This window comes from Mesitornis unicolor, unplaced genomic scaffold (genome assembly GCF_000695765.1).
Source record: "Mesitornis unicolor isolate BGI_N332 unplaced genomic scaffold, ASM69576v1 scaffold14670, whole genome shotgun sequence".
NCBI classification, from domain to species: domain Eukaryota; kingdom Metazoa; phylum Chordata; class Aves; order Mesitornithiformes; family Mesitornithidae; genus Mesitornis; species Mesitornis unicolor.
The window spans coordinates 60,597-72,704 of NW_010157688.1; the positions used below are offsets into that span (position 1 = coordinate 60,597).

The 12,108-nt window shown below is 41.3% G+C and overlaps 1 protein-coding gene across 1 annotated transcript; it reads right to left on the reverse strand.

Moving 5' to 3' along the window:
- Nucleotides 1-317: 317 nt before the first annotated feature.
- On the reverse strand, nt 318-7,085 carry UPK3A (uroplakin 3A). Its single transcript, XM_010181055.1, has 5 exons — nt 7,031-7,085; nt 6,003-6,158; nt 3,079-3,358; nt 1,820-1,902; nt 318-340 (listed from the first exon to the last, which is right to left on the reverse strand). Exons 1-5 carry the CDS (start codon nt 7,083-7,085, stop codon nt 318-320), a joined length of 597 nt encoding a protein of 198 aa, XP_010179357.1.
- Between the last annotated feature and the right edge of the window lie 5,023 nt (nt 7,086-12,108).

The window sequence follows — 12,108 nt, forward strand, 5'->3', positions numbered from 1 at the left end:
GGTTCTTTCTTCAGTCCAGGCACTTGATGTGTACTTTACAAGGCAATTAACCAAATCAAATCTCATTAGGATATCATGTACTGTAAGACTTCAAAAAAATTGTCCTTATTTTATTTATGCCATTCATCTTCAGTTGTGTGGTTGCATTCTGTAACTTGTTTTGGACTAGCATTGAGTAGAAGAGACAGCTTCATAGGTCTTGCACATGTAGCAATTCAGTTGCATTTCTACCCTTGATTTGAATCAGGGTGTTCACTCAGAGCTTGGCTGTGGTCTCTGTTCACTTTGTTGGATAGTCTGAGACATGCACCTTGTCTCTACAGAAGAATCTGCTGATCTCCTGATAGGCAAGTGAAAGGCTTTATTAAGTTTCAGTAGAGACTGAGTGGAGTTTACTATCACAACATTTTGCAAAGACCGATTGCTACTTACATCATTTAGCTCATAGATTTTTTTTTTTTTAAATAGTCATTTGCAGTGCAGTTTTTGCTTTCCACATATTTAATCCAGAAGAGGCTGGCAGAGCTGACTGAATACAGACAACTCACATCATTTTCAAGTGAATGAAAGAAGTGGGTGTTAGCAGCCCTGATAACCACCATTTTTAAAATTTAGTTCATTCCCTCCAGAAGTTCAGTTTAGGAATCAATCAGACCTTATTGATTTCCCATGGCAGGGGACATAGAAGACTAGGGAACATGCATAGACTAGTTAAGTTATGCAGCTCCAGCAAAGCCTCACCTATTAATTGAAAGGGTTATTTCTCCTGGGAAGGAGACAAGCAAATGAAAATCAAGGCATTAATCAGGATATTATGTCATCTTTACAAATGCCTGCACTTCTTATTACAGTTTGAAAACTCCTGAATAGATTGAAAGCTGCAATATGTAAGAAAGAACATAGAGGCTTTAAGTATGTGCAACTCTACTGCTTTTTTCCCAGTCCTTACTGAAGTCTGGCAGCTACTAAGCTTAAGACAGTGTAATAGTTACAGGAGCCGCTGGTCTTAGGGAAGATTATGATAAAGTAGCCTTTTCCTGTTACTAACTTGAAAATTTGGAGGACACGATCTGGTCTGCCATCTCAAACAAGACCAGCAGTGGTGGCTTGGAGCCATAAGAAAGGCAGCTGACAACTGGGGGTTTAGATACTCTTACTGGTACACTGTAAGGTGTAGCAGTACTCACATGACTGCAGAGGACACAGAAGCGAGAAAGCCAGCAAGCAGAAGGAACATAAGGACACTCAGGATCGAAGTAATGACAATCATGCCTCCGCTCCTTCGACCAGGCCAGGTGTCGATTTTCAAGGGAAGTTTAACTGGAAAAGCACGGAAAGAATGTTCCTGTGATCCGTTTGTTTACTATGAACACCCCCACCTAACAGGAGAAAGCTGGTGATTTACAAGAGGCAAACTGATTATATCTATACCTGAAGTCTTAGATGATTTATGGGAAACAGGTTTAAGACTCAATGTCAGCATTTATAGTTTATAAATATTTTTATAACCTTTTCTCAGCAGGTTAGCCAGTATGACAAGTATATGTATTACTAAGAAATGTCAGCAGCACCAGATACCACGACGTGCTGATAATCTGAAACCATATGTACAAACTTTATCTTTACTAAAGGACTGGTTTTGAAGTACACAAAAGAAGTAGAGAATTATTCCATATTTAAGTCTGCTTCTCCAATACTGAAAGGCTGAAAAAAATTGTTAAAACTGTAGGAAAGGACTAGGTGTTGCTCACTGGGAGAACAATAATGTCCTAAGGCAAGCACAGCTACTCAGAAGACCAGACCAAAGACAGAGACTTACCTCTTCTGGTTTTAATTGGATCAGACCAAAGAGTTTGGTCTTTCATGATTCCTTCAGTGCTATCTACCAACATGTATTTAAACCTGTGGGGAAAAGTGTTAAATTAGGTATTTCAAATTTGAGCTTCCTTACTAGTATTTTTAAGCTACTGGTCAGACTTCAGGTTTTGTCAAAGCTTTAGATGAAGACAGCGAAAGGTACCTATTTCCAAAGACCTTCTAAAGAACAAACAGAATTAATAATAGAAAAGCATTCTATGCTATGTCACACACAGTTTGCGCTTCGTTCTTGTGAGCCTTGGCAGATGATAGCTCTCCAGCAACAGTTTTCCCAGCTTGCTATTCCCTGTTGTGAAGAGCCTCACTGCTTTGGAGAGCAAGTGGTTTTGATTTCCGTATGGAAGTTGAAGACTTTGTCCAACAATGGAGATCTTTGGCACTTTCCCTGCTAGAGGAGCATGTTAAAGAGGGAGGCCAACACCAGATTTGGCAAAGAAATTCAGTTTCCATTCCACAATAGTCTGACTTTTCAGAAATATCCTGAAGAGACAGAAGAGGCAAGACAGTTTTCGCAAAAGCAATTTTGGTTCAGAAGCATATTAAGTCACCACAGAAGATAAGGCTCCATGTCACCGCCATTTTTATTGCAGCTTTTAAATAGCTAGCAAAAGCAAAACAAGTGTTTTGGGTAACAGCTGTCAGGGTGTCTGAATTTCACAGATGGCCAGCTTCCCCTGGGGTCACCTGGCCCTCACCATGGAGTCTCCAGTCACATTAGGGGCTTCCTGGAACTGGAGACCAAGTGAAACTTTGGCTCCCCAAAATCCCATCATAACAAAGCAAACAGAGCCAGATGTGTGTCTGTAACTTGGCAGAACCACCAAACACAAAATACACAGTGAATAATCTCAACATAATTTTCCAGTCAAAATCCTTTTCTACCAGCAGTTTCTAATCAGATGCTGTCATTGGATTACCTACTTCAACATAGGTATAGATCTAGCAGTTCACACATGAATTTTCCTGCTGATCCGTGAATTTAACCTGATAGAGCTCACCACTGCTAGGGCACCACAGAGCACCATCTACAGGGTGCTAGACCAAAGCCAAGCCATCTTCCTAACTACCCTTGTAATAAGGTATTTTAGTTAGGGACTGGTAATTCAGATCATACCATTACAAAGGAGCATTATAGACTCAATGTTGCTTCCTGTTGTGTTTTAAGAGCAGCAATCACCCTGTAAGAAATAAGAATTATACCTGTATGTTGTTTCTGGTGCAAGAGGTGGATTACAGACAGCTAGGAAGTTTGGGTCATACAAACAGGTCCCATCATCCCCAACTCTGAAGAGGTACTGCTTCAGGACATCCGAAACTTTGTTGACATCTCCTACATCAGCAAGTGTGGGAGGTGATGCACAATTGGGTACATTGAATGAGGCAGCCTTGTAAGGTCCAAGCTGCCCCCCGCTCATTTGTTGGAAGGTGCTGTTGAGTGGTTTGCTGCTGTAGTCGGTCACTATGGAGCTTATTGCACTTGCTGCAGGAAAGATGTTCTTTTAAGAAGGCTGTTAGGACTAGTTCGGCCCTTTCCATTCACCCTGTATTTACTTGGCAACTCACTTTTCTACCTCAAAACACTCAAAAGGGAAACCAAAAATTGGTTACCAGTTTGGCTGTGCATTAATCCTACCCCTTCCTCCTTATTTGTTGATGAAACTCTTTATACTTCTCCCTCAGAAACTGTGAAGGGCCCACAGCCATCTCAGAGCAATACATTTTAGTAGCCACACTCAAAATTATTGTTTTCCAAGGAGAATCTCATGGATTTGGGAGGAGGGCAGCAAAGGCTGTAAAATAAACATCCTGTAAATCCTGCCAATTCAGATTTAATACTATGGCCAAGGCAGAGTTCCTGTAGAGTCACAATTCTCCTGTCTCCTGGAGCAGAAACCCTAAGACCTCTGGTCACGCAGCAGCTGGACCTCCCAGAACCACACAGGATGCAGACCAGGGCTGCATGAACTGATGCAGTATCTACATTTCTGGCCAGCCAGGTATGTTACTACCAGACAGCATCCCTGAGAAAGTCTGGAAGTCCTCACAGCTTCAAGCAAAGTGTGGATCTGCACCCAGCCCTACAGCATAGTTTGGAAGCTCACCTGCAACATTCAAACTTTTCCTGCTGCAAAGCCAAGGCACAAGTTCCAAGAGATGCTCCCAAGTTCTGCATCTGTGGGTTAAATTTTTTGGGGGAGCCCCCTACAGCTGTTCAGTGCTGACAGCAGCAAAGGAATGCCAGTTTTTCCGAAGCTGTTGTATGTTGGGAACTACTTCAGTTTGGAAGCATTCTGCTGTGCTCCTGGAGCAGAGTTCTTGCAACTGCTTGGTCATGAGAAGCTTTTAGCTATGATCCAATGCAAAATTTAACCTGTTTTAAAAGGAAAAAGTTTCTAGCACAGATCAGAAATGCTCAAGTTAGTTGAGCTCTGACACCTCTCTCTTCAATGGGAACTGAACATGAACGCAAATACTGTACTAGCTAAGATATGCTCCATTGTAGGCTCACTTCCCAAATGAGAGTATTTCTCACAGCTTGGGCTCCCTACTCTCCCAGTCTCCACTTCAATAACTCTTAGCCTGGCTCTGGTGAGCAAGTAAGAGCTGATGCCTAATCAAGTGTGTTTGTTCATTTTGTGGGAGGTTTTTTGTTGGGTTTTTGTTGGTTATTTTTTAAAAAACTTTACTAAGTGGATCAAGTCTGACAGTGACACTAACAAGTATAGAACTAAAAGTTACATTACTTCTTCAGAAATTTGCTAGATCATCAGTTTTATAGAATGCTGACACATTTCCTTACTAGCAGAGCTGAACATAAGGTTTTAAGAAAAGTAAATTCTCTTAAATTTCCTTTCTCCTTGCTCGAGGAGGCATCCAAGGGTGAGCCAATGTGTTTCTCTGTAGATCAGAGCCAAATCTAAACAAAATTTCTCCCAGTCTGCCAAGTAACAATTTACATCTGCCTGCCTTAAAAGCAGCAGCAGAGATTACTCCATATATAACCTCTTTTGTAGAGATTCACCCATCTGTGTGGGAAGCTTTTGCCACAGAATCTGCAGAAGATGGTGTGGTTGATGTAGTTTCTAATGCAAAACATCATATTTGCAGTTATAACTCAGTATCAGTAACCCTCTATGTAGTTACAATACACTTATATTCTGTTTTATATGTACAAAAATATGCACTTCAGTCATGGGATATGTCTCAGCAGGTCATGCATTCTCAAATTTCTATGTTAGCTGCATGGGGTGGAGTCTCTGGTTACAGCTCCTACCTGTCCAAGGCCGCCTCCTTCCACCTTGTCCAAAGAGCAACAATCAGCAGTGGAAGTTTTAGACCTTTTGGTCTGTTGGCCAATTTCTCTAGTGCACCCCCTCAAGATCTCTTCTCTGTGCCTCTTAGAAAAGGAAGCTGCATACAGCCTTCAGAGAGAAGGTGATATAAGGAAATAATTTGTTTGTGTCAGGTTACAGAGTAGCTCTCTCTGGCACTCAAAACAGTCTGCCAGAGCAGCAGGGAGCAGAGAAAACAGCTCTTGGTCACTGCCAGCAATGTTTCATTGCCAGACAGTTATGAAATTCATTTTATGAATGAACCCATAGGCCAAGCGTCTTTGACCACAAGTCTAGCATGACTTGGCTTTGTCTACCAAATAAAAAAAGTAGTCCTTGCAAGGGCTTGCTACCCTCACTATGCAGCAAACAGCAGCAGTTACCCAGTTTTTCTCAGCAGGTTTACTTAGGGGAATTTGGGCTTTTATACAAGGCATTAATGTTTAGGCAAAGATAAGGTATCGGACTGTGGACCACTTGGTTTCATTAGCAAGATTTAGGCAAACATTTATAGCGGATAGTGCTGCTCCACACCTACTGGGGGTCAGCTAACACAGTACTAGCACTTGGTATTGTTAATCAGCCCCATTGAAATACTATGCTTATTTACATTGTATTTTATAATACCTGGGAGAAAACTCAGAGTAGTGGCTCAATCTTGTACATAGCTTACAGCTACAGATTTTTCTCTTTTTCCTCATTCAGACCCACTCCCATCAAATTGTGAAGCATTGCATGCAATGGCCACATCACGTAGTTACCTTCCAGAGAGGTGCAATGCTGGATACTCACCTGATTCCTTCATTGCGTACAAATAGATGACATAAGATTTATTTGGATACAGTGAGCTGTCGAACACACAGAAAGGTTTTTCTAGAGCAACTGTAGTGAGAGTGGGATTGTTTGTAGCAAGCTGAGGAGCTGCAAGCTGAGGCTTCAGGCTTTGATCTGAAAGACAAAGTTGCCAAATAAACATATGAAAAAGCTTTATTCTTGTTCCCTGCAAGCTCTAGCTCAAAAAGAAGGATCACAGAATCACAGAACATTAGGGATTGGAAAGGACCTCAAAAGATCATCTAGTCCAATCCCCCAGGATCTGGCAGTGCTAACAAACAACATTAAAACATAAAAGGGGGAGGGAACTACAGCTGAGCAGGAAACAGCCTACCTGCCCTGGGAGAGTTTGAGCATTAGGAGTTTTGCTTCAATGCAAAATGGGGAATACAGGGATTTGGGGAGGGAGGTTTGAGCTGCTCTTCAAATGCATTGGTCACATCACCTCAAAAAGACAGAGGCAAAGCCTTGTTATGGGAGAGACTTGAACCTGTCTTTAGGGTCTCATGTACAGCCAGTGGCAGCACTTGAATCAGTTCTTGAAGTACAGAAGCAGTGCTTGAATTCTTTAGTAGCAAGGGGTCTTAATAAAGTTTTTAAGGCTAAGTGTGTTAACATACAGAGTGAGAGATTTAGCAGACAGGAAAGCTGACTGGGAGAGGCCCTAGAGAGAAAAAGTGGTATTAGAATGAAGTTAATATCAGACAATCCCCCCCTTCCCGCACAAGCTCTACAGTCTCCTGGGGCAGATTAAGACCAGAGAGAGATTCAGCAGTTCCTCCTCTCTCCCAGCCTAGTTGCAGTAGAGGCACTTCAACAGTCTTCCAGAAGAATATAGATTTGAAACTCCTCTCCCAATGCAAATCCTAGAGCAAAAAGTTGACAACCAAGACAAAGAAAAAAAAAGTAAGAGAAATAAAAAGGGAAGAAATACAAAGAGAGGAGCAACAAAAAAGGAGAAGAGACTGCAGATAGATGCCACTTACCTGCACACAGCTGTCCCAAGCCGCAGAAGGCTAATACAACCCAATGGCTGTACATGCTCGAGCCCTCCAGAAACCTGCCACAAAAGGAAAAACAATGCTGAAAAGCAGCCCCCACTGAAAAACTCTCACATCCACTCCCTCCTTGAAGTCAACCACACCTGCTCCTTTCCACAAGGTGTCTGTGGTTAGGAGCAGCCCATCCCTCAGCACCTCCCTATATGCTTCTTGCCCCTCCTGCCCAGGAGTCACCAACCACCCCCTCCCAGCCATTATCTGCTCCCAGGTGAGGAAGGGTGTTGCAGCTCTAGTTTCCACCTGCTCTTGGGCACCAGTGTAGATCTCAGCAGCCCTATGGGTGTAAAGAGATTTTTTCCCCACCTGTGTCACTGATAGGTGGCTTTTGTTCTTTACCTTCTTTTCTCTAAAAACTTCTGAAATCTCTCATGTAGGGAGAATTTGGGACTGAATATCTGAACCTGCATCCAGTCTGCATCATGGATGATTCTGATTCAGAGTTCTAAATTTGGGCAGCCTTACCAGAGGTTACAATTGCCTTCTGAATTGTGATTCCTGGGTTACATCCTCAAAAAACATAGGCCTTCTGGTTAATCCTAATGTGATTCAGGGCAACTGCATGCAGAGCAAACCACTAGGAAATCTGAATTTGACCTGTTGTACCAAATTGTTCAGCTGAGAATATTCTTGATAAGTAATTGCTATTATGAATGGTCTATTACATAAGAGCTCAGGTTACAAAATTATTAATCACCCACTTAAAATAGGCTGAGGGGAAAAATTAAGCATGAGCAAGACTTTATAGAATTAATAGGGCTAAAATGATTTCACTGCAGTAACTCCAGATTCACACTAATATCACTACAGTTACATTACCAAATCTATCTCCTGCATGTATAGCCATGGCCCCCAGAAATCTGTTTGAAATATGTAATCTAATGATTATAATGCAATTTCCTCCCCATATGTGTCTCATTTTGTTTTGAATTCTGCACATCATCGTCAGTGTGTTTGGTTTGAACTTTTTCTCACACTGCTTTTGAGAGAGAATATTGAATACAGGAGTCTAGTCTAATACCTAGATGTGCACTGCTATAGAATAAGAATGAGTTGTATTACTCCTTCTCACTCTACAATGTACTCTAAGCCTGTGCTGGGATAAATACTCAGGTAAATCAGATTAAGCCAGAAAAGATCTTACCCTTCTGTCTTTTATTCCTAGGAATCTGATTTTTAACATTTACACTAGAGGAGTTAGTTGTACAAACTTGGTACTGATCTGCTCAAAAGTGGTTTTATCCCTTAAAACAATGTAATGATTCACAAAACCTGTAAGGTTTCTGACTCCACAGTAAAAGCAGAGCTTAGGAACAACAAGAACTCTTTCTCCATCATAAAATCAATGCTTTCTCCAGTGATTCCTGTAAAAGCAGGTCCTGAATTCTTTAGACAGATAAACCTTCCAGAGCAATCAATCAGCAGTAGCTTTTTTTTTTTTCCCTTAAAACAGAAAACAGACACATTATTTGCCTAATTAAAGAAAATAGACACCAAGACACACTGGATGGCAGAGAAAAAGAAATATTCTAATTCATGGTATTCGAGCCACTGCAATATGCTCCAAAATACTCTTCCAAGTTTTTATAAGAAAGTGCTGCTCCTTCACTCACTTTCTAAACCACCAGACAGACAACAGAAGAGAATAACAATTTTAAAATCGACAGTTTAAGGCCCAGAATAACAACATTTTTTATTTAATGGTAACCTTTGGTTTTTTTTAGATTCACAGCCATCAAGTGATAAATTCGGTGTTTATTATGCGGGCAAAGCATGACTTTCTTGGAGTCTTCCCTGGATGAAGAGTGTGGCAAACTGCTCCTTGAGCTACAGTCATGCAAACTGTTACTCAGGCAATCAATTTTACAACAGGCTGGAGTATGTCAACAGAGCTGCTCATCACAGAAAGTTAATCACCTTTCAAAGTGGTTCCAGGATGACAATTTTAGCCATTATTTTTCATGAGGCTACTTTTTTAAGCCATCATGATTTACTTGAGCACAAGGCCATCTTGTGCTTTGGTGGAATTCACCAGCCACAATAAGGGGAACTAACATTGCCTGCGCTGTGAGATTTTTAAATTGTTGGATTTGCTCCATGCACAGAAGAACCTCAAACAAAGGTGGAAAATTAACAAGACAATAAACTCTCTCAGCTCCATCTGTGCTGGCAGTTGTGCTCTAAATTAGGACCAGATCCCATCCTTGCTTACACTTTGATAAATCCATATTACCTCCACTGAATCAGGGGAGCTGGTATGGTTTTAAAGGATGTTACTATGAACAAACTTAGCCTTGGTATAATTACAGTGTTCCCCAAAGGAAGTGCAACAGAAAAAATCAATGTAAATTCCTACGTCTTCATTTAAGCAATAATGCAAATTTTCTTGCTTTGTGTTGCCTTGTGGGCAATTCTGGAGTCACTCATAGAAGCCTCCAGTCAGTTTGGATGTATGGCTCTATGAGAACAAAACTTGCCTGTACCCTTGGCTTTCCAGGGCTGTGTGAAGCCAGTAAGAGTTTGAGGAGGATGAGGCCTGAAGCTTCAAAAGGCTGTAAAATGTAGGGAACCCTCCAGGATGTGAAGTCTAAACCTTCTTTACATTCTCGGCTATGGGCATAGTGGAGATAACCCTCCGTAATCCTCTGTGCTCCATCTCTTCGGTCCACTGCACGGGCTAAAATTTCTGGGCCATTTGCAAGCTCAGCTGCATGTAGAAACATTACAGTGTTTAGTAAAGAGATTAAAAAACATGGTGCTGACATCTACCAGTCAAGAGATAGTCTAATCCAAAGGGTGAGAAAGATGACTAAAACATAGACTCTGTTTTAAAAGTACTTTGATGATCCTTATTAGTTTTTTGCATGGCTATTATTAGCTTGTAATTGCCTGCAGATGCCCTGGTTGGTGTAGACCTTGAGGAATGAGCTGAAAGAGGAGAGGGTTAGTGCCTTTGTGAATTAATTTTTAAAAAAAACATTCCATGAATATGAGAGATGTAGAAGAAAATGCAGAGTTAATCAACAAAAAAGTTGATTAAAGAGGTGATCAAGGTTTGGGAGAGTGGTGGAGAACTAACAGAGTTAAAAAATGGGAATTACGGAGATGCAGCATTATACAAGATTGTGAAAGTGAAGACAAGTTGGAACGAGAAACAAGGAAAAGTTTTTCCTTCTGTCCAGTCACTGTCCTTCAGACATGATCTGGCAGGAACTGTAACCACCTCTACTGCTCAGTCTTATGCGTCATCTGGTCTGCACAGGTTAACTGCAGGAAGCAGCTGTCGTACTGCTGTTATGATAAGAACATCTGTCCACTTGAGAGTGGCACTGAAACCAAAAAGTCTATTCAAAAAGGGTACTAGTCAGCTACTACAGACTTCAGAAGTGGTTGTTCTAGAGGCTGGTATTAGTAACATTGTTATGGGCAGTGTCTGGAAATCCAAGCTATCTTGGCAATGGAAACTTTCATCCAAAGATTAATAACTTTCAGTCACTGCTGCACTTTACTTATATTATGAAGCTGTAGACAAATGGGAGAAATTTCCCATTTATCCAGGGAGAAAACTCCTCACTGAAGCAGTTGCTAGAATGCCTCTTATGGCATTTTTTTCTCTCAGAGTCTTCCCAGAATACTTCAAGGCAGTAGGAGATGCACATCTCACAAGATCTGCTCCACAAAGGACACACGGATGCCTGGTACAGTTATGGAGTTCTGAAATCTCTTTGATACGTCCTTGGCTTCCTGGAGAAGTGTTTCTGTCCTTCATTGCTGCAACAAGGGGCATTCACTTCTGATCTTAAAATCTACACTTCTAGTAACATGGCCTCAGGATTTGTTTTCAGGGTCTCTCTTTCTCCTTTCCTACTAAAATCCCTTTGCATTATGAATCTCCAGAAGAACTCTGCAAGCCGCTTTGTTCAAAAGGGACTGGTGTGATGGACATAAACCCCATCCTGCATTCACTCAGCACAGGAACAGACTTACGTGCTGAGTGGGGGTCCCATCTGCGCGCAGATCAGAGCAGCATGACACCCTGAGCCACTGATCTTCTTAAATTAGAAATCTTTCATGTGTCCATAAGGAAATATGAAGGCTCAGTTAGAAAGATGAGAACTTGGAACTTATTTTATCATCTGGTGACAATTAATTTCATGCAGACCTGAAAGGTTAAGCAGTGAAAACATCAGGAAGAGAAAAATAACTTTCTACATAAGAAATCAGGGCCACACCATTGTCTCATTGTCATAGCTCCACTCAGGTAAATCTCTTAGGAACAGAAGAACCGGTTCTTCTTGCATTCCCCTCAGAAGTCACTTACAAGATCTTATCAGTGCAGTAAACCCTGAACAATCACAGAACACTCAAACATCTACAGCTTGGAGGAGCCAGGCGTTAAAATGAAAGGCCCCTTTGTTACACAGAAGTTATTGTTTCCTTTGCTGAGGAAATATCTTACTATCTATAGTTACCTGCTTGAACTTTCATCTCAAGCTGTTAAGAACCACTAAGAAGCACTTGTTTTTATGAAAGTCCTGGGCTTCTCTGATAGTGTAGGTGTCCCTAATGAAAGCAAGCACCATTTGCTGCAGCCTTCTAGAAACTAACCCTTGTGATGGATCATTTGTTCCAAGCAAGTCAATGTAGGTTGGTCCCACATTTCCTCACTTAAGAAATGATAACATTTTCCTACTTCAGTGAATCCACTGTTGGTGAAGGAGCTTGTTCTAAACATCATTTGTAATGAGGAGTCACACTGGTGTAGAAGAGAAAGAAGAGTAAGTATCTTAGGTAATTCAGAGTGGTTGGATGGTTGAGTGTTATATCCATGACTAAAGTAACATGGTTTATGATGAAGAACTAAGTAAAGATGACAGGGGATGAAGTTAATCCTCCTGGTCTCTGAACTGGCTACGTTCCCTAGGCTGCAGTTCCTGTTAACTGACTTTCATGCAAAATTAACTTTACTGTGTTGGCATGATGTTGGTCAATGCAATGACTCTTTC

What these genes read in the sequence shown, in the direction of transcription:
- UPK3A (XM_010181055.1), bottom strand. Translation starts at nt 7,085, where the DNA reads ATGTACAGCCATTGGGTTGTATTAGCCTTCTGCGGCTTGGGACAGCTG. An exon ending in CTTGGGACAGCTGTGTGCAG is followed by an intron (nt 6,159 to 7,030) that starts GTAAGTGGCATC and finishes TTTGTCTTTCAG; the next exon opens with ATCAAAGCCTGAAGCCTCAG. An exon ending in GCACCAGAAACAACATACAG is followed by an intron (nt 1,903 to 3,078) that starts GTATAATTCTTA and finishes TTTTCCCCACAG; the next exon opens with GTTTAAATACATGTTGGTAG.